Source organism: Agelaius phoeniceus, chromosome 2 (assembly GCF_051311805.1).
Source record: "Agelaius phoeniceus isolate bAgePho1 chromosome 2, bAgePho1.hap1, whole genome shotgun sequence".
NCBI lineage: Eukaryota > Metazoa > Chordata > Aves > Passeriformes > Icteridae > Agelaius > Agelaius phoeniceus.
This window is the reverse complement of record NC_135266.1, coordinates 31,759,977-31,782,486: the sequence shown is the minus strand read 5'-3', so window position 1 is coordinate 31,782,486 and position 22,510 is coordinate 31,759,977. Positions and strand designations below refer to the sequence as shown.

General features: G+C 40.9%; 1 protein-coding gene across 1 annotated transcript in view; it reads right to left on the bottom strand.

The window, feature by feature from the left end:
- Positions 1-21,483, bottom strand: part of MGAT4A (alpha-1,3-mannosyl-glycoprotein 4-beta-N-acetylglucosaminyltransferase A) — a 77,215-nt gene extending 55,732 nt beyond the window's left edge. Inside the window, exons 1-2 of the mRNA XM_054652216.2 lie at positions 21,347-21,483; positions 17,210-17,523 (exon numbers count right to left, since the gene is read on the bottom strand). Coding sequence (XP_054508191.1) covers positions 17,210-17,303 — 94 coding nt within the window. The 5' untranslated portion in view covers positions 17,304-17,523; positions 21,347-21,483. The remainder of the gene's footprint in view (positions 1-17,209; positions 17,524-21,346) is intronic.
- Positions 21,484-22,510: the final 1,027 nt, after the last annotated feature.

Sequence of the window (22,510 nt, the reverse complement as noted above, 5' to 3'; positions counted from 1 at the left end):
TTATTCTACAACTCATTTACTCCCATTATAAAAGCCCTACAGTAGTTACCATCATGCCATGGGTCAGAGGCTCTAACAAGCTTCATGTATTAATTCATTACACTCCCATCAGGGATGTTGATCAGTTTACAGGTTGATAGAGAGTAGAGCTCTTAACTGGCAGCAAGTTCCACAGTGAGCTGCATACAGAGACAGTGGTGAGGCAAGAGGAGGTTACTCCTCAGTGAATTAGGGATTTGTCAATGTGCCAGCCAATTCAATCTGGCACAGCTCTTACAGGAACATTCCTTTGTTTGAGTTACATGAGGTATAAAAATCAAGTTGTGCACTTCCCATAAAATCAGTTCAGATGTTGTATGTGATCCATGATGTTGTAGTACCAAGTAAATCAGTATCCAGTAAGTCATGATGATAACTGCATGGACCTGCACTTCATTCCCACAGATGTAAGCAACAAGAATTTTTTAGATGATGCTTGGTTCATAATAACCAAGTACCTTACAAGCCATCACATTTGTAGTACTAGTGATAAAATAATCATCATTTAAAAAGCAGATATCCTTTTAAATCAAAATCCTGCTATACTACCATGTGACAGACTAAATTATATCCACTGTCCGCCAAAAAAAGTGAATTTTTCTAATATATAAAATAAAATTCTTACCATGCTAACACTTAAGTAATTCTAAACTTCATCTTAAAACTGACACTCTTTTTGACAAAGGCTACACTTTCTCTTTAGCACCCGTTTTGCAAAATATAACTGCAAATACAATTACCCAATATTGTGATACGAAATTTTGTTCCTACTGCCCTGTACAGTCATCCAGTATCCACAATAAAGATGCACAGACAAAATAAACATATACAAAATATCCTGGCATTTACTGGGACAGCATGCACAGTGCTTCCATTGCCCTTTGGAAGTGACTCCAGAGCTCAGAAGTCATTCACAAGGCGCAGACGAGGCACCGCCTTCTCAAATGTCCGACCAAGGGGAGGCAAGCAGAGGAACTGTCAAACCAATCACACAGGCACTGACAAAAAGCTATGTCCACACAAGAGATATTAAAGATGTTCCAGAATCCTCCTGTGACATTTAGACTTACAAAAACAGCAAAACACTGTAGCAAGCGGAGCTAATTATCAAGTGTCAAAACCTGCACATAGGCACAAATCATATTTAGAAATCAGCAATGTCAAACAGTGAAGCGTAAAGAAGGTGTTAACAAAATTTGTCCCCAAAGTTTAAACCTCAAGCGTGCTCGCAAATCAGATTTTGACTTGTCTCAAAACTGGCTAAAAGCTGATACATGGTGTCCTTGAAATGTTACAATGTATTACCATGGATGACTATGCAACAAAAGCTAATTAGCTTCCCTGCTCTTAAAGTGAAATTAAAACCTTTTATAAACAAGCTATGATGAGTTATAAAATCCAAAGCAGTAAAGCAATCAACCATGCAAATACAAATAAAGCAGTATACTGTAAAGGCTAACAACAAGACATGCTATAAATAAAAGTTCTTAAAGAAAACTGCTCAAGGTCAAATTTTATCAGTCCTCTTTCAACATTTGATTCTGTAGGCCCTTTTAGTTACAGAGTTTGTATCTCTGCCTATTCATGAAGCTATCTTATTATTTTGAAGGGATTAGAGGATATGCAAATTTTTTGTGAGTATAATACTCTGTGAAATTAAAGACAGAAAAATATGGGAGATGATTCACAAAAAAATGCATCCTACTAATCATGACAAAACATTTTCTGCATCAGGAAACAAACAAACAAAATCAAGATGCAGGAAAACAACATGGGCAGGTCACTTCTTTATCCCTAATCTTATTATTCAAATTGATAGGTCATTTCAGCAATTCACTAGTTCAATCTACCAAAACAATCCATCAGAATACTCTTTATTACCCTTGTTTTCCACATAGAAATGTACTTATCAGGACTGCAAGTATTTTAAAAAGTACTCATTCAAGTAGCTTTCATTGCGAAGAACAACATGTTTTGGAGGGAAGGTTCTGCAGGTTTTCCTAACTTTGGTAAAAAAACAACTCAATAATTCTAATTACTTCATTTCTCATTGCAATTTTTTCACATTTTGCACTTCAAGGATCTCTATAAACAAATAATGTTTTTTGTTCTCTCCAATTTTAGTGCACTAGCACAAGCCTGAAGTGCTTGCTTTGAAACTTTCAGGGCCTGATCCAATCTCAGTCTAGATACTTTTGTTTAAACATTCCATTGCAGCAGGAGCTGAAGTTGTTTTCTCTAAAATTTTTAAGCAATCTGAATATGATCCTTTGTCATATCAACTGGTAAAACCTTTCTACTTTGAACTGTAAATTTCAGAATCAATTTTCTTGTAAACAGTTCTTTGATCTGAGAATTTGCTTTCCCTCCATTTTTTCAATCTTTAATATAAATACACTAAAAATTATGTAGCTTACCAATGAAAATAGAAGCATGAAATAGTACATCATGTTTGTTTGTTTGATTTTTTTTCTAAAAAGCCACAAAATTCAACATTTTTCTAGAGAAAAAAAAAGTCCTAAGAAATTAAAAAGCCAAAGAAGCCAAACTAGAATTGTGACAACTGATGAATGATTTACTTAAGGAGTATCTTCATAGCTGGACAGAACAGCCAGGAACAGTTTTAAATATCTCCAGATGCAATTGCACACCTCTGCTTCTAGATATAATTTATTCAATAAAGGAAGGTCGCAATTAAGAAGATTTACAAATTAATTATAAAATCCAGTACGACACCACATTCAAACCTCCCCTGATGAGGGCTGACAGCAAGTCTGAATGTTCCTTTGGACACAAGGTATAAAAATAATAATACATCAGAAAATCCAGACACCCACAAATAAGGAGGTCAAGTCAACAGAAGCATATGCTCCTCTGTCTGTGCATTTGCTTCGGACAATAAGGATAATTAAACACATGATTTGTTTGAGAAGAGTTATTGGCAGCACTTGAGCTGAAGGTCTTCTTTTAAAGCAGAGAAAAGCAAGCCACAGTGATGGGGAAAAAGCAAACAAACAAACAACAACAACAAAAACAACCCCAACCAATCAACCAACAAAAAAAAACCCAAAAACAACCAACCAAAAACTCCCCAATCTCCCTCCCTAAAAAAAAAAACCCAAACAAAAAACAAAAGAACTCCAAAAAAGAAATCGCACAATCACACATTTGCAAACTATTTGTCCTGATCTGACTGTTAACTTTACTAGGATTCACACTTCTCTGACTAGTAAACAACACTGCCCAACACTCTAAGGATGAATATAAACCTCAGGGCTTTTTAGGTTCCAGCTACTTGGTTCTTATTTTATTCCCAGTGCTAAGTAAAGCCACCTCTACTGGCATTTCTTCTTTAAGGGGACAGTGATATAAAAACATCACTGAAATCATGTGCTAAATCTGTCCCACAATAAGCAATCAGTATTTTACACATCTCTGTCCCTGAACAGAAACACTAAGGGATGTGTTCATACATCCCTTCATACATTCTATTCCCAAGAAGGAAAGCAGAACAACAAAAATCATTGCAACTTCTGCTGTAGACATTCTTTGTACAAAGAGTTCCGTTTAAGAAATTGATAAAAGAAAAGCTCAGCTGAGTACACAAAGCAATGAATTCATGTAACCTGGACAGTAACTCTTTACACTGAAGAAAATTACCTTCAAGTAACTGTCACTAAAACATCCCACTTTGACATTTCTAACATGTCTTGCACAAGATTTAAAGCATACAGCAGTGTAAAAGAAACTAGGAAACCTTCAACAACATCACAGTATTACCTCAAAAACATAATTTACAGTGACAGCTTTTTACAAAGATCATCATGTCACAATTATTTTTTCAAACTAACTGCCAAATAAAAAGGAAGATTGTAACTATACTGCTCAAGCAAGCACAAAGCTCCAGTTTAAGCAAACATTACAACCATAACACTGAAGCACACTTAAGATACAGGACAGGTCAATAGCTAGCCTGCATTCTTGGGAAAACTGAAGGACTGAAGCATATTAGGTGAAAGAAAGCATTTCTATTGGTTTTTTAACATACTAAAATAAAACAATCCCTTCTACATTTCTGCAGAACCATGTGTATTAAGCATACATGTTGCATTAATTTATTATGTTTCCTTCCATCATTTAGGTTTGATGTATGTATATACATACATTTTATTGCTACCAATGAACAGGAGCATCTTTCAAAAACCACATAGCAGCTAATTACACTCATTCCCAACAGAACATTTTAAAGAAGCCACAACCATTGATCTGATCTGAGCAGTATGTGGCTTTAGAATCAGCATCTCTGCATGGTATCATAATTCAACATTAAAAATAACAACAAAACCTAACCTTGATGGGTTAGGGTACACATTTCTTTCACATCTGTTAAAAGTGCACAAGAGTGCAACCCTCCACCTGAAATACTTAGAAATTTGCTGACCATGTAAACAAATGTAATTACCCCATAGGTAATCTGACCTCTTAGAGTCAGTTTGACTGCAAGTCATCTGTGACATCTCATGTTTCTCCTCAGATATCAGACAATAATACTTTAAGCTACCTTCTACAAACAAGCACATAGACCTATATTAAGATATCATGCTATCTAGTGGCCTCAAATTCCTGGGGAGCTCTTTTGTGGTGTTTTTCTTTTTATTTTAAAGAAAACTATTTCTCTGCATACCATATTTTATAACCTACTGAACTTCTAATTCCATTTACTAACACAGCATTCTCTGCTGTAGCAGAATTTATGGAAGTAGGGGGTTTGATTCTCCTTGTTACTGACTTGGTAAGTTAAAACTGGAAATGGGATTTGAAAGAGCAAACAAGTTTCCATAAAATTACCAATTTGGTAATCACTCAAGCTTCTTCTAATCCTCTAACCCTCACCTCTTGCAAACAGCCAGACTTGTGCAAGACATTTGACACTGTCCTGCACAACATCCCTGTCTCCAAACTGCAGAGATGTGGATTTGATAGATGAATCACTCAGTAGGTAAGGAATGAGCTGGATGGCTGCAGTCAGAGTTGCAGGCAATGTCTCAATGTCCACGTGGAGACCAGTGACGTGTGGCACCCTCAGGGGTGAGCATGGGGACTGGCACTTTTTAACATCTCTGTTGGTGACAAGGGCAGTGAGACTGACTGTACCTTCAGCAAGTTTGCCAACACCACCAAGCTGTGTGGTATCTGATGTCCTGGGAGGAAAGGATGCCATCCAGAGGGATCTGGACAGCCTTGAGACATGGAACCAAGGGAACCTCATGAACTACAAGGCCAAGTGAAAGGTCCTGCTTCTGGGTAAGGGTAATCCCAAGTTCAAGCACAGGCTGGGTGGAGAATGGATTGAGAGCAGCTCTACAGAGAAGGACTTGGGGCTGTTGGTTGACAAGAAGTTCAACAGGACTCATCAATGAGCACGTGCAGTCCCCAAAGCCAGCTGTGTCCTGGCCTGCACCAAAAGCAGTGTGGCCAGCAGGGTGAGGGAGGTGAGCCTGCCCCTCTTCTCTGCTCTCATGTGACCCCAGCAGCAGTGCTGCATCCAGCTCTGGGGTCCCCAGCCCAGGAAAGACACAGATGTATTGGAGACAGTCCAGAGAAGGGTCACAAAGATGGTCAGAGGAGCACCTCTCCTATGAACACAAGGCCGAGAAGTTGGGGGTTGTTCAGCCTGGAAGGGAAACCTTACAACACTTCCTACATAAAGGGAGCCAACAAGAGAGCTGGGGAGGGACCACTTACAATGGCATGGAGTGACAGGAAAGGGGAAATGGCCTCAAACTGAAAAAAAAAAAAAAGGTAGGTTTATATTAGATGCAAGGTAGAACTGCTTTACTATGAGGGTGTGAAGCACTGGAACAAGCTGCCTAGAGCAGTTGTGGATGCCCCATCTCATTAAATGTTTAAGGCCAGGCTGGATAGGGTGTTATTTGCACCATGCTCTGATCAACTGAGCTGATCTCAGTTGCCCCATAAACAGGAAAATGATGAAACAGTAACAAAGATGCTTGCACAAGATTAGAGAAGGCTTCTACTGCTGAGCTTCTAGTTAGCCTTGACTAAGGCCATTAGAATGTGTGTGCCACAAAGTACAAGAAGGTGAAATTTTAAATCTTTTTGGTGACAAGCAGAGTGCCCAAAATACTCAGTGAAGAAATTTTGTATTTTGGTTAAAATTTTCCAAATCACTGTGCTGATTACGTATTTTAAATTATTTTTCCGCTATAGTACTCTTCAACAGTATTACTGAACATTATGATGCTATAACACTGAGAAATATGGCACCATTTGTATTGCAAATGGGTTAACATTTCTGAATAGAATTATAATTTTTATATTGATCCTTTCTGCAACAAGGAAACAAGGAGTTTCTAGAAGAACTAGCACAGCATAGTAATTACTCCCACAGAAGAAGAGATCCAAGAAGCATCATCTTCATAAAGATTACCTGAAAAGAAAAGTTCTTATTTTCCTTACAGGAAGGACTTTGTGTTTTGTTAAAGATTAGTACCTAAAAAATTTTGCATTGCCAAAATTGGATGGAAAATTCAGTTTTTAAATTTGAAAGATGCAAATTAATAAAGCCATAGAAAGTATTAAGTGTCCTGTTCCTTTCATACCATTATTGTGGTATATGAATCAATTTGCTATAAAGCTTTTTTTTTGAGAATGAAGGGCAGAGTCAACTGCATCAGCCACACACTCTGCAGTTCCACCTAAACAACACAAATGGCAACACTCCCCTTTGGTATAAAAACCTAACCTAACAACAAACTCCTACATCCAATTTCCTTTGAAAAATGCATCTATAATGTCTCAATAAAAAACAAAGCCAAGTAGCCTTTAATGCCTTTTTCTTCTATGGCAGATTTAACAATAACAACAGCATGGACAAGAAGTTAGGATGTACCACAACACCAGGTATAGATAAAAACAAAAAGCTGAAGCCTAGGTTTTTGCCAGGCTTGGAGAGCTATTCTCCACTAATTAAAAAAATTACTAAGTACAAAAATAAGAAAAGACTGTGAACACTACCTCAAGCATTTGTCTTACAGTTTGAAGGACTGAACCAGCAGTATCATGAAAAATCCAAACCTAAGGCATGCAATTTACATGTAAATGCCTGCTTGAGTTTTAAATAAGCCATTTCTCTCACCTGGCACTCTGGTAAGTTTGTGTGCCTAGAGAGTGCACAAGACTTTGAGGCAGGGAGGGTACCCCCAAACTCAAACAGAGCATTCACACAAGCTTTACAGATTTGATTTCCAGCAGTTTCCACCCCTCCTCACTTACAGGAGGTTCTGTCAGAGCAGCCCCTGCTCTTTCCCAAGACTCTGTTCCACAGCAAGACCCATTGTTCCTCTGCCCCAGCCCTCGAAACCAGCATTCAGGCCAAGCACACACCAGCCCTAGTGCTGTTCCCCATGTGTGCCTTCCCATACATAACAGACCTTCCACCCCTGACCAGCACCAGCCTCTAACCCCCAACAGCAGCAGTGCTGCAGCAGCTCTGCACCCACACAGTCAGCAGAACGTGAGCAGTGGCAGCATGGAGCATTCCTCCAAACTCAGTGGAATACAATGTTAATTTTTATTCTGCAGTAAATTTGAACCAAGCCAGACTAAAACAGTATTATGTATTATGAAGGAGTGACAGAGGGAAAAAGAGGATACAGCAGCATGTTTTAAATGTAATTTTTGAAAAAAAGCCATTCTACATTCATTACCCAAGATATTAGGTTATCTTATGATTGCACCTAAAACAACTTAAAGCCCTTAACTAAACATTCTGTGAATGTCCTAACATCAATTGTTGTCCTGCATAAGAATAAACTCTCAGTTTCACCCAATTCAAACCTTTGATCACTTTAATCTACATGTAGCTAAAATACCACAAAACCCAATTCAATTAATTGCCGGATCCCAAAACACAACAAGAGAAGTCTTCAATTCAGTTACAGCTTGTTCCAAGTTAAACACTTTCCTCAAACTGAGTTAAATACAGTTAGGTCTAAAGCAACATACTACAAGTACAGAGTAAAGCATTAGTCCCTTTTTCAGGGTCTTTGTGTAACATAAAATAGCATTCTATACAACTCAGTAAAGCAATGTGGAGGAGGAGAACAAGGGAAAATGAGCCCTGACCCGAGGGAGTCTATCTATGAGAAAGCAGTTGCTCTACCAGCACGTGTGTACACATGTGAATTCCAGAAAGGTCTCCCCCATTTCTTCCAGAGCCCCTCTCATCAACAGAGAGTGCAAACAACCTTTGGGCAAAGCAAAAATGTTTAACCCTGATGCTTCCACACAAACTCTACAACACATGCACCTCCACACATCCTCCAGATTGTGACTCACAGCACATACACCAACCAACTGTGCAGTAAGTGAGTGGCTGACCCCTCTCAGACATCCCAAGCACATGGACTTGAGCACTACTGTGCAATTGCTGCTCAGCAACTACTTATCACAAATATGCACTTACAGAAAGCTTCCCAAAGGTGTCACTTACTGTGCACACTCAGTCTGTGTGTACACAATTGGAGTTTCTGGTCATGCAGGAACCTCATCAGCAACAGGATGCCTGTGCAGCAGCACCCACCCATCCAGGCTGCAGGCTCTGCATCTGAAGGGATTTTTGCCCAGGCAAAATTTCCATGAAGAAATTCAAGTCTTGTCCGGGACGACCCATGTTTATGTGTCTCAAAAACCTTGTCCAAAAATTATCACATTAATATGCTCACATATTCTTGAACATTCAGGACTCAAGATTTTTGAGGGTTAAGATGCTGAATATTCTCAGCATAGTTAACTTAGAGTCCAATGTGGCAAGGAAACAAAGTGTGCAGCAAAGTGGAACACAGTAGAACACAGAAAAAGCAGCTACTTCTGATAACCTGAAAGCTTCCAAACACTTTAACATGATCTGTTTCTACTACAGAAGTGTCAGTAACTCAGTGAGTCTCTGTACAAGATGCTCTTACTTTCAATCATTCCTTTCCCTCCTCTCAGAAACATATACATACAAGGCAGGAACTACAGCAAGAAAACCCAGCTTCCTAAACTAAGAAGATATTAATGATTGATCTACAGCCAAATGTCTAACATAGTAACACATTAGAAGAAAATTCATCTAGCAAAAATAACTGCTCAGAGGAGTGAGTACTACTACCTCAAAATTACCAGCACTATTTTAAGAGCTGAAACTTTTAGAAATTCTTAATAGCCTGGGCACAAAACTCAAGTTATTGCGGAAGTCTGGTTATTGTTTCCACACACGCTAGCGGGCTGAGGTTCTGACACTCCTTGTTTCTTTGTGCCTTGACAACTGTGTTGAACAAACTGTTTCTGAGAACACATTCTTTCTAACTTGTCCTCCTTGCAAGCAACTCAGGATCAAAGCTTCATCATGCTCACACATTGCTGCAAATTAACAACAACCTTCTAAGTCAAATGTAATCCCATCACATTTGTTTTATTCAAATCTCTCTCTAACAGTAGCTCTACAGTTTCTCTCCAGGGGCTATGCAACCAAGTATGAGGGCTGTTTATTGGCACAAGTACTTCACTAGTAATTTGTAATGGTAAAAAAGATTGAGTTCAGCCCACCTCTGAACTGTCTGAGGAAATTTACACATCCATGGCATTGATATGTAAGACCACAATGGATCTGCAGGCGACTATAGCAAAATTTATGCTTGATAGGCACTGAAAACTTTTAAGTTATTTTTGAGCATTATATAGTAAAATTACATATTGTCACAAGTGAAAAGGAGGGGTTCTGTTGCTTACAGTTAGATGGATGGGTGGCACATCTGTGGGAAGCATCCACAGGAATAGGCAGAAATCTGCATGAAAGCTGAGGAGACAACCAGAAAAACAGCTGGAAGCACAGCTCTAAAATGCTGCAGAGCAATTGCTTTTTAGGCAGAGACTAGCTGGAATAAAGCCTTTCACTGTGAGCAAGGAAACTGCTTTCTATTCACTTTCTGCCATGCTCAGGAAAACAAAATATAGTGCATTATAAACAAAACTAAATTATAGACTTACCAGTGTATCATCTTTAAAAAAATCAGCTTTCAGGATTCTAGTCCTAAAGATTGTATCAATAAAGAAAAAAGCTTTTTTGTCATCCCAGCAGCAAATAAAGTCATAACTACACAGCAGGAAAAAGGTTACTGAGTAAGATACTACTCCAAACTGTGAGAGCAGGGGGGAGGGGGGAAAGGGAAAATCACACTTGAAAACAAGTCATTTTTTGATGCTTTTCTAACACAGTATGTTCATGGCTCCTAGCTATAGAAGTGGTTGTTTATTGTTAATAACAGTAAGAGACTAAAAATAAACAAATAAAGGAATCTGATAAATACAAGCAAATATTTAATGTATTTTAAGGGATCAAATTATATTATAAGAAATGGCAACTCTCACATATCTCATGCAAACATCAATATTATTTAGTAATGAAACACACTGTCATGTTGCTCTTGGCATAAGGAAAGATAAACCTGGTGAATGCCAAGAATAACTAATATAATTTAGGTTAGAAGGGACTTCTGGGGGTCATCTAGTCCAATCCCCTGCTCAAAATTAATTTCACCACAATTGCTACTTCAAAGGTGGAGCATTCCTGCCAGCTGTAGGTCTTCCCTAGCTAAGATTTATTTTGGAAGTGTCATACTGACTTGAAAAATCAGTATAATTCACTCTTTTTGTGCTAGCCCAAATCTTAATTGGTACCAGTTATGGTATCATTTATTTGTCATTACTGATTTAACTATTCTTGAAACTGCCAACATAAAAATTCTTCACCAACAACTCCTCCCCAATAATCTACTCTAATATGTAACTATTCTTGCCACTACAAAAACTGTCCACTATCAAACCTTCCTCTCCCATTCAATTTCAGTCCCTTAGATCCTGTTATTCACTATGGCCACAAACAATAGATGATGTCTTTTTTTTCTTTCTTTCTTTTTTGACAAGAAATTCTTGGCAAGAACTTTTAAAATATTTGAAAATTATCTTCCTGTCTCTCACCTCACCCCTCTCCTTTAAGGTAAGGAATGTCAAGACACTGACCCTTCCCTTACAGAGCAGACTTTCTGGATCTTTGATCACTTGTTGCTTCTTTGAACCCCACCTAATGAATCTATTTTCTTTCCAGTGCACCATCCCAAAGCAGACACAGTACAAAGCAGAGCAAAAAGATTTCCTGTATCTTACAGAGCAGTAGACTTCATACGTATTTCCTTAAACCTCTTTTTTCCTCAATTCCTATTGTTTTCTGCAATAATGTCATGAGTCATATGTAGCATGACTGTCATTCCTACCTATAATGCCAACATAAAACTTCTTCCCAATTCTTCACGTACACATTTGATTTTCTTTTTCTTTACAGCACCCCATGTTTTGACTGGGGCACTCACCCATCTTCAACCCACCATTTACCCCCCTTCCTGACTCAGTCTCCAAGTTAATAAAATTTAAATTTCAATCTCTTAATCAATTTAAGTTAATAAATTTTAAGTTTCAATCTCTTTGTCTACCTTTGTTGCTCCTCTATTGTGGTGTTGTTTGAAATCCAGTAAGAATTCTCTGCCTCTAATCATCTAGATTCATTAAGGAAAATATCAAATGCCATCAAAAAGGACAGATCATTGCAAAGCCCCTTTTACTCACTTAAAAATATTACAGTAAGTTATGAGCAATTGTCAGATGCAACTGTCTTTTCTAGCTTGGCTAAATTACAACCATGATAGTCTCAATAGTCTCTAGATGTGAGCAGCAACCAGGATTTTGGATGACTTGTTACCAAAAATTGGTAAAAACAAAACTCCTTAACACTAATGTAGCATTAAGAAACAGGCATTCTTTATTTGGCTGGATGCAAGAGGGGGTATCTCATGGAAGCACAGAAGACTCAGGCTGAAGAAGAATTACAAGAAGCTACACTGAGCAGAAGTATGAGCTTTCCCCACCTCTAACACTAGGCTGTAATCAAGAGCAGTACCTCAAGATGTTGGCTAAACCAGATCCCATTAAATACTCTGGTAGTAACCAAGTTTTATAATCCCATGAACAGACGAGCTAACCCAGCTAGCAGTTTCCAAAAAATGCCAGGAGCAAGGCAGTGCTGCAGAACCCCTTTGGTAGCAATCCTTTTCACTGCAGTTCTCCAAAAATCACTGCTGCCAGAGGAGTTCTCCTGCAGCAGTCATAAGACAGACACAAAGATGCTGCAGACCTAAACACTGTCCCACCTGAACAGCTATACAGCTCTTCTGTACTATTCACCCAGAACAGGGTGTTCACTACCAGTAACCAAACCTACATTCCTGATTAGCTTCAATGAAATACAACTATTTTTAGTATCAGTAAACTATAGGCCAATTTCTTGTTGAAAACAAGCTTGAAATTTATTTTAGATAAAGAACAGAACAACATTCATGTTCTAGTGTTAAAAAGAAAAAGGAAATTCTTATTTCCTTCAATTTCAGCTCCTGGAGGATATGCAACAGAATTTCCAAAGGAAACCAACATTTTCCTTCTATTTAACAGAAATTAAAGAGCCCCCTCTTCTCCAAACTGGCATAAATTTTTATAGCACCTTCCACTTTAGCATCCCAGCCCATCCCTTCCCCTGCCTTCACTCCTCCTAGTTTGTAATCCATTTAACTTCTTTGGTTGGTTGGTCTTAACTCACACATCAGTGGGAAATGAGTGTCTAACACTGAAGATCAGAACACACAGCCAGAGGATTGTAGCAGCATTTACCTGCACAACAGCTTCTCCTAGGATCCATGTAGAAACTAAGGTCAGTTATAGCTGCAAAATACATTTATCTCTCAGAATTTTCACCTTTTCTTAATGAGAATATTTCATAACTACTGCCAAGGGGGAAGATAGATGGATAGATGGATTCTGTCCTCCTTGCCTTGTTTCCTCTGTGGTTCTTGCTGTAGGACTCTTCTTCCTCTGGGGATAAATATTGCTCCTTCTTACTCCAAAATTAGCCACCCCTGGCTGAGGTTTTTTGTTTTTGTCACAGCTAGGTTTTGTTATCCTTGCTAAGTTTAGATGTTTTTGAACACTTACGACTATTGTGGCTGAGAACCAGCACTGCAATTCTAATTTTGCAAAAACAGACAGAGAAGAGAGAAGATGACATTTTTATTATAAAGTCTAGGCCGTTTTCTCTCCAAATGAGAGAAAACTTCATGCTTAACAGAAAACACATTCAACCTTCATTACTTGAGCATGAGTGACTGTTCAGTGAACCAGGAAGCTAGATAAATATCTCAAAACTTTTCCTGGAGGTCTTCACTTGGGAATTTGTATTGGTGTACCAAAATAAGCCATCCCCATGTAGTGAGGAAATCCTTCAGTTATGACAACACCCCTGCATGAATTGAAAACCAGAAGTTCTTCAATCAATTCTTCATCATTAAAGAAGAATGATTAAATACACTAATGGTTTCAGGGTGCTGTGACAACCACATAGTTTAACCAATTCTGAAGGACTAAATTGCATCAGATTTTCACAATAGATACTGCAGTACCTGTTCTCAACACTTCAAGCAGCCAAACATCTCCTAGAAGTGATGCAAGACACTGCCAACAACTGTCTTTGATCGAGAATAAAAGTTACATACTTTAAATGAAAAAATACTTGAATTCTGTCCTACCATGCCTGCACTAATTCAGTGAAGTTATTTACCTTCCTTCCCAATTTTCACAGCCATCAGGAAGTTTGTTGATCCAAGTAGGGGAGGTTGTTTAGCATGATGGAGCATAGGGCTCTTCCTGGAACATTATGTACTCAGACCAATAGTCACATTAAAGAACAAAGCATTAAAGTTACACATTTTACATAGCACACAACTGCTTTGATGTAAATTTTGTGATTGGTCTAATAGGTATGCAATACTGCTCTGTACTGGTTAGATTTTAAGAGCAGTGCCTTCAGGGTAAAAAACCCACCACATTTCTAGAGCTCACAAATGAGGTGCTGAAGACCAGTGACCCTGAGCAGGTCAGTAGTACCAGAAAACACAATTCAGTCAGAAGAAATCTATTAATCATAAAGTTATTCCTTGCATAAGAGCTTGGTTTTAGGAGGAATTCAAGGACATCCTAACTGAACTAACACTTCACTGAATGTGAAGTGACTGCAGATCATTTAGTGTTTCTTCTGCACACCACAGTAATGAGCATTTTTTAAGATTCCATTTCCAACATGTACTTCATTCATGCTAACCATAGCACATTTTAAACCCTAGAAAGTAGTCTTTCAACTGATTTGCAAAATCTCCCAGGAGAGGTCTTTCCCAGGTGCATTCAGGACTTGTACTTCTTCCTTACAACACCAGTGCTTCTGCACATTGAATGAAGTCCAGAAAGCAACAAAGACCTTGGACTCATTTTGAAGACTCTCTCTCCAATGACCAAAGATATTTCAGTCAACCTTCTTCAAACACAGTTATTTTAAAAGCAAAATCATATAATTGGCCATTTCATGCAAATAGCAATATATGACTTGTGAAATGTTATTCACATAATCAAACCTCAGGTTAAGATACAGCCATGCTCTTTCCAACAATGAATATTTCCTTCAGCTCCTGACAACTTCTCAGCATATCTTAAAGTTTGTAAAGCATTGTTCTGCTGAGACAAACTTTAGTTCTTTAAAAGTCTTTATCACTTAGAAGTATCTAAATTCTATCCTGTATAGACTAAGTCTACATACATTTACTAGAGGAAGGTATGATCTACAAAATATCAGATCATCCCAGACTAATTGGTATTCTACAAATGATGCTGCATTTTAAGTGACAAGCATCCAAGATCTTAGTTTCTAAATTAAAATTAATCACTTGAAAACTGATTAGGGTAGTTAAAAAAAAGCATTATGCTTCTGCTTTAAAAAGCAGAATTTGTTTTAGTTATCGTTGAGCAATTTGAGGGGGGTAGCTTTGTCTTTAGGAAAGTGCAAAACAGCATTTTCTTTCTAACTGTAGATTTAACTTGCAGTCCAAAGATTGACAAATACCTACAGGAATCTAAATGTAATGAAAAACAAAATATGATCATCAAAGAATGTGACACCCCACAGCCTTTCAGTGAATGGGAACAGCAAGCTATGTTTGTTTCTAACTTAGCCACTCAAAAATTTGTAATGAAAGTGTTACAAATGAATTAAAATACCATCCCACGAGGCTATAAAATCACATTGGACTGGAAAAAAATAACTTTAGCAAATATTTATTGTCAGTTTCTGAAACCTTTCCATTGTGCATTGATTGAAAATGTGGTACTGAATTAACTCAAATCTGTTTTGATTTTGAATAACCTGTGAAAAAATTAAAAAACAATGTTCTATGTATGAGCATCTCTTGAACAATATTATTTAGACTTTATTTTCATGACTGTGACTTATGATTAATTAACAAATTACTGATGTCCTGTTACACTGATTTTTATTTCACAAACTATCATAATGCTCAACAGCAAGATCTTGAAGAAGATAAATGCAGAACTTTTATACCAGCATTAAGAAAGTATTGATTTTAAGCACTCAGATGGAAAACCAAAGTATAAAAAAAAAAAAGTCTAACTAACAAAAGCTTAAATTGTTGCAAAATGCCATATATTGTATATTCTCCATATAGCAGGTTTTTGTTGATTTAGCAGAGACTTTTCTTTGTGTCATGCTTTGACAAAAGAGAACAAGACTTGCAAGTCATATATTAGGTAAGAAAGAAAAAAACATATGGAAGAACTTCGTAGAAACATCTTTGCTGAAGCGAGAACGAAACTCTTACAAGGTTCTTAAGCAAGAAATTAGTAAAAATGTAACTACTGAATAGGCTATTAGTCAAAATGAAGAAAGTACTACCTTCCAGTGCTATTCAGACACCCTTTTCTTGTCTTAGCCACATCTAAGCTTTTATTGTCTAATTAAAAATCTCTATATATTACCATAACCTTGAGAACCTGACATTTTTCCTGCTGCTTGCATTCAGAAGGGTAGCCTACCAACCAACTGCTACAGCAGAGATCACAAAGCATCTGCTTCTTCCACAAGTGTCCAACAGAAAAAAAAACCAGCATGCCACAGAACTCACCTACTTCTTTTTTACTTTAATAGTTGGCCATGCTACAACAGACAGTATTCCTGGAAAACCTCAGCTTCCTCTAATTGGACTTGAGGCACAACTGAAAATAATATTTTCTGCAGAACAATCAGAACAAACTGAAATCACTGAAGATGATTATTAGTTTTAAAATTACTTGATCTTTGAAGGACACAGTCTCCTATTTTTCAAGAGATCAGATGTTTATAATATAAAAAAACCAATCCTTTCTTCTTCTAGAAAACATTGCTGAACAAGTTTATTTGCTTTACTGAAGGACAAAACCAAATCACCTTACTTTCAAAAACAATCCCAACCCTCAGAAAAACTGGATTTTTCAGGGTTCACAGGGAGTGCAGTAAGATCAAAGATATATGAACAGATAAAAGTCTACTATACAAGACAGTTACTTAAGTATTTTATAAAATTGCTTGTTATTTTAACAGATGCATTTCCTATTACCTAGTGGATTTCATAATTGTATTTCACTTCTCACATGGTACTTTAACAAAAAGTACTTTAATTTTTTTTTTCAAAGACAGCAAGAAAAGTCTTCCAACAGTGTTGATTGGCAGTTTGCCACTGCCATCAGTAAATCACCAGGGAAGACAGAAAGCAGAACCAAAAATAACATTCTCTAGTTGGGTCCATTGACCATATGTTACACACACAAAAAAAAATAAACCACCAACCAAAAACAAACATATGTTTATCCAACAACCATAAACCAAGAAACAAAAAAATAATAAAATCGAACCACAACTCCTCAGCCTGGACCAACCCATTCCTCCAAGAGCAGCACTTGCTTTTGCTAAGGTATCTTTCTCTTTTTTTCCCCCTTTTTAAATGAGGACCACTCAAAGTTAATTTTCCTGAACTTATTAGCAAGTGTTTATTTCTCACCAAGGCAGTACTTTCTATAGGAGAGCTAGTGAACAAGCAATTTACAGATTGCCACCATACAGCAGCAGCAGCAGCACACAGAAATGCAGCCACATGAAGGTGATTAGGTTTTGGAGCTTTTTCCTTACCTTTCCCATTTTGCCATGCAGTATACCAGGACAAACTGAGGAAAGTAGTGATGAAAACTAACACGGTGGCCACAGTTCCATTTCGGAGCCTCATCTCATTTCAGCATCACACTTGCTTATGTTCTGCTAGTGGTGAGGACCGATCACTTGGGCTTGCTGCAATGAAGTCAGCTCCAGTACTCCAGCACAGCTGGACAGCAACAACACGAAATGTAGCTCTCACATATCAGATTTATCATAAATCAATCCATTCCAAACTGCTGGATGCTTTCTCATAGCTCTCATCAATCCAGCTTCTCTTTATTCTTCTAGTCCTGTTTAAAGGAAACAAAATTTTAACAGATTATGCCAAAAATACTTACAAGAGTCCACCTGAAATACACTACATCTTCTGTGTCTTAGGTGTGCCACCCTCTCACTGCCTCAGTCTTGGCTCAGAGAACAGAACTTGTTAGATTAATGCGTGCCTTTTCTAAGACTATTTGCATCTGGGGGAGCTGTATTTCACAGGAATTTGGTCACTGAAGGACAAACACACACATCACCAACATTACAATTTGATTCTCAACTGAAGGGAAAGTCATGTGTCACCTGGCAGGTGTCAAACTGATACAACAGCTGCTTCCAGGATGCCGTAACTTTTAGGAGGCCCCAGTCCTAAGACCTCAATTCAACAAAACCCCTCTGAAATCAGTAGGTCTCATGTAACTGCAGGAGCAGAACTGTCTCCAGTGAGTTGAGAGACCAGAGACCTCATCTTTGCTCAGTGCAAGAGGATTTGATCCACCCACAACAATTTTTTCCCTATCTCAGCTGCAGCTAAAGCACAGACTACAGCCCCACCTGCAGAGACTGCTCAATCCATACCAACTGGCATCAACTCAGAACCCCTCAAAAAGCCATGGTTTGCTCCTCTATACCACACAGGCAAGTTACCTACAGTTCAGTTTTATCCCTCAGGAAAGTTCCATACCCTGGTATTAGAAAATCATCAACTGGCCAAACCCAGCCAGTTGTGTTAATCACACTGTCCTAAGCAGGACAAAGAGAGTATAGGGCAATAAATAAACTGACTTTAAAAGAGAGGGGAAAGGTTTGCAAAGTATTAAATCATCTCTACAGTAGTCAAACATTAGCAGTCAACATTCTTTAAAGTCATTGCCAAGTTTTTTCCCCCACTATAAACTATATCTGATGCAAGTATGTTACTCAGCAATAAATAACTTGCTCTGCATTTTCTTTGGAAGCAGTCTCTGTCACCTTCTTGCCTTGCTGCATTTAGAACAACAGAGGAAAAAACACTCTTTATTATTATGGTACCAAGAGATTCCAGTCCAATTTGAACTATTCTTCCCAAGCTTGTATCACAGCACATATTACCTCTACCAAAGGGCCCACAAAGCAAGGCATAACAAACAAGCATGGTTAACAAAAGAACGGAAACGATCAATAAAGTTGCAGAACTACATGCTCTTGTGTTCAAACCTCAGCCATATCATCTCAGTTACTGGAAGTGTTTACCTTTGGACCACAGTTACCTCACCTATAATGCCAGTAACGTGCTCTATTTGAGGAACTTCATGCACAGATAGGTTTCTGGCTTTAAACATTAACTCAGAAAGCCCACAGTACTTATGAGGAAGGGAACAAATGCAAGTACATGAGAAGCAGATACAGTGGATGATAAAATTCACGAGAAGCAAAATAATGAACAGGAATAGAATGAACTGCAAAACACCTTACGATATGAGAAACCCAAGCTCAACACAATGATAAAGACAACTGAGACACCTATAAAAAGCTAACACAGAGAGCACAGAATGCCAGGAAATATCATCAGTACCAGAATGGGAGATGGACACAATTAAAGCCAGAAGTATCAGCAATGATAATTGTCTAGATAAACTTTAATAGCAAGGAGAGGCAAAGATCCCAAGTCCTAAAGTTTTATAAGGACTGTCTATGTGAATTTAGGAAGTTCATGTGATTTCCAAACTTCCAGATAAGCGACTAGGATACTAAGACTAACAGTTCAACTCAGGAGAAGCATCTCAGAAGCAAGGATGTTGTTACCCTGTTTCAGTATCCTGAAACTGTAACTTAGCTTCCCCACTATTTCAGAGCGATCTCCCTGGAGCAGCTCAGGTGTGCACAAAGGACCAGGCTGCAAGCTAGAGGGATTATCCCAGGGAAGGCAACTGGCAGCTGGTCCAATGTGCAAACAAGAGAGGGCAACCAGGCAAGTAAAAAAATTATCTGATAATGCAAGGAACCTTCTGCCTTTCCAGAAAGCACAGACATAATTTTTGCGTTTGCTGCAACGAAACCAAGATGCTGCGATCAGGGCCTCTCATTGTGCTATCTGAATCCTCAAAAATAGAGTCAGAAAAAATTCAGAAAACAAAGAAGTAAAAGGAATAGTAGCAACCTGATTCAACTAGCAGTCAGTATGCACAACATTGTGTCAAATCAATAACTATCATGAGTTTGAGTTGGCTGGTTCTGCTTTCATCCTTCTCTTTGGGTGTTGTAACCACTCCTCTTAGCACAGGCACCAGCAGCTCAGCTACAGCTCAGCCGTACTTAGATGATTATTTAAGCATTTCACTATATCAAACTGCATACATCAAGGCAATGCATAAACCAGACATGTTCCAGCTTTTAAAAATGTATATAGCTAAACCAGCAGAAACACATGTGTAGTTGCCCATAAATTATTTAAGTCCCAGGTGGTCACTTTAGGTTTGTTCAATAATTTACAGCAGAATCTAAACAAATTTGGCTGAGGGGTAATCCAGTTTGAGATGACAGTATGATAGGGTATAACTAGACAGATGAAGACTATGAAATTTGCCAGTGCCGTTATGACCTAAACCTTTCCCACTGCAGACTAAAAGGAATGACCCAGCTGGATGCTGAAGGCCAAGGGTGCTGAAGGTGCCAGCACCTCTCGGATGCTGAGCAGAACCCTACCGAATCACGTCTTAAATAAACCAAGAAGTTTCTGCTTGTATCCAGACACGCTCAAAATACATACAAAGCATATTCCCAACTGCAAACCATAAAAACTGATACACTCCAGTGAGCCTGCAAAGGCTCTTCACATAGCTGCTGAAGGGCTGGATGGTGCGGGATCACAGCACGAAGCGTGCCAGACTTCCGAGAGGATGAGCCAGACCCCATCCTGCCGGGAGGGTGCGAAATCTCCTACCGCTGTAGCGCTGCTGCACTGAGAAGGCTGCTCTTGAAGGCACGGAAAAGCAGCCCGAGAGGAAACGGCAGCTAAAAGGCGAAGGCGGCGGGGACCTGCTAAACAGGGGTTTTTCCGCCGTGTTTCCACTGACACGCTCCCCCGCAGCCCGCCGCCGCCACCGCCGCCCTGGCATCCCGCAGCCCTCAAAGGCGGGGAAGAGGGACCGGCTGCCTCCGTGGAACCCGTCCGAGTTAGTCAGGACCTTCCCCGCTGCCCCTCCGCCCCGGTCGCAGCTATCTCGTCGGGAAAGCGAAACATCGGGGGGGTGACGGGCACCGGGAGCCGCCAGCTCTGCCGGGCGGCAGAGGGCGAGAGCTGACGGGGACGGAGGGAGGGAGGGAGGCGGGGAGAGAGAGCGCCGGTCCGGGGAGCTGCGCGGCGCCCGGGGCATCGCGGCGAGGCTGCGGGGGAAGGAACAGACACAGGAAACTGCAAACTCTGCCGAACGCCCCTGCGGTCGCAGCGCGCGGCGAGGAGTAAAAAGGGTGGGAAGCGGGGTATCCCCAGGCACCCCAGCAGGAGAGGGAGAGGGCGCAGCGCCGCTCTGCCCCGGAGCTCCGCGGGCACCCTCGAGCAGCGGGCCAAGGGAGAGGGCGGCAGCAAGTCCTGCGGAGGAGCGGCCGGCGCGCCCCGCACCGCCACGCAGGTGCACGGAGCGCAGAGGAGAGCGGGCGGGCAGATGGCGGAGCAGGACGGCCCCCAGCCTCCCTCCGGCGACACCGCAGAGACCCGCGGGGAGGGGAAGCGCCTCCGCCGTGCTGCCGCTCCAGAGGGTGAGGAGAGCCGTCCATCCCCGGACCCTCCCCGGAGCCGAGCCGGCGGTCCGCAGGGGCGCGGGGTGCGCAGGGGCAGCGGGACGCGCCGACCGCCGCTGCCGTGCTCACCTGTGCGCGGCGCTCCGGCACGGCGGACCCGCGGGGGCTGTGCGGGCTCCGCGGGGGCTGTGCGGGCTCCGCCGGGGCTCTCGCTCCCCTTCCCCGCCCGCCCCCCGCGTCAGCGGCGCGCCCAGCCCCGGCGACCGCCCCCCGCCCCGAGCGCCATGGAGCGCGCGGAGCCCCGCCCCGCCCACCCGCCGACATCGCGGGCAGCCAATGGGCGCCGCCCCGGCTGGCACCACTCATTGGCTGGGCCGCCTGTCACTCTCTTCGGCCGCGGCTATAAATGGCGCTGTCTCGCAAAGCCTCCCTCAGCGGCTGCGGCGGGAGCCGAGAGCGGGGGTGGTGTTTTGGAGTGCCGCTTTCGGCAGCGTGTTCCCTTTTTTGGAGCCGCGCTTGGGGGTTTGTGGCTTTGGGAGAGACCCAGGAAAGGCTTAGCTGCGCCAGCGCTTGGGTGCTCATTGCCCCCTGGCGACGTGCACTCTGAACTTGGCTCAGGGCTGAGCCCCTAGCCTACTACGTGGGTGTTTCTCCGTCTGCCTGTCAGTGCCGCACAAGCCACACGTATCGATGCCCCGTGTGACCTCTCGGCTCACCACGTACAAGAAGTCACAGTCATGAAATTCACTGTTGAGTTCATACCCTGCTAATAAACACCTCCCGGAGCTTGGATTGGGAGGTGTTGAAATTAAAGAGCAGCTTGTTGCTTCACGGCAGTAAAAGGAGCCCTTGTGTGCTCTGTCCCGGTCTGGGCACGGTGTTCTCGGGCAGCGGCGTGTGGGCCGCCCCCGGGCTGGTTACACAGGTACAGCCGTGTGGGCGTGAAAACCAACTCGGCTTTCTCCAGAGCTCCTGCACTGCGCGATCACTCAGAGAAAGTCAGTAACAGCTTTACTCTGTGGGTTCACTATTTAGGGTCATGATGCTGCTGTTCTGTAAGTAATCCCCTCTCTTCAGTGGTTTGTTTCATGTGTTTCAGGAATTCCATGCATCTTTTAGGGTCTGAAAACTTCAATTCAAATCCGATGGCATGCTTAGCTTACAGTAGGGTCCTATCTACCTCACAAGAGCTCCCTTATTGACCTGTAGTGCTAACTGGCTGGCAATGTTCAATCCTTTTCATGGACTTGATTTCTTCCCCTTCTGTGCTTACCTTCTACCTACTTCAAAGTC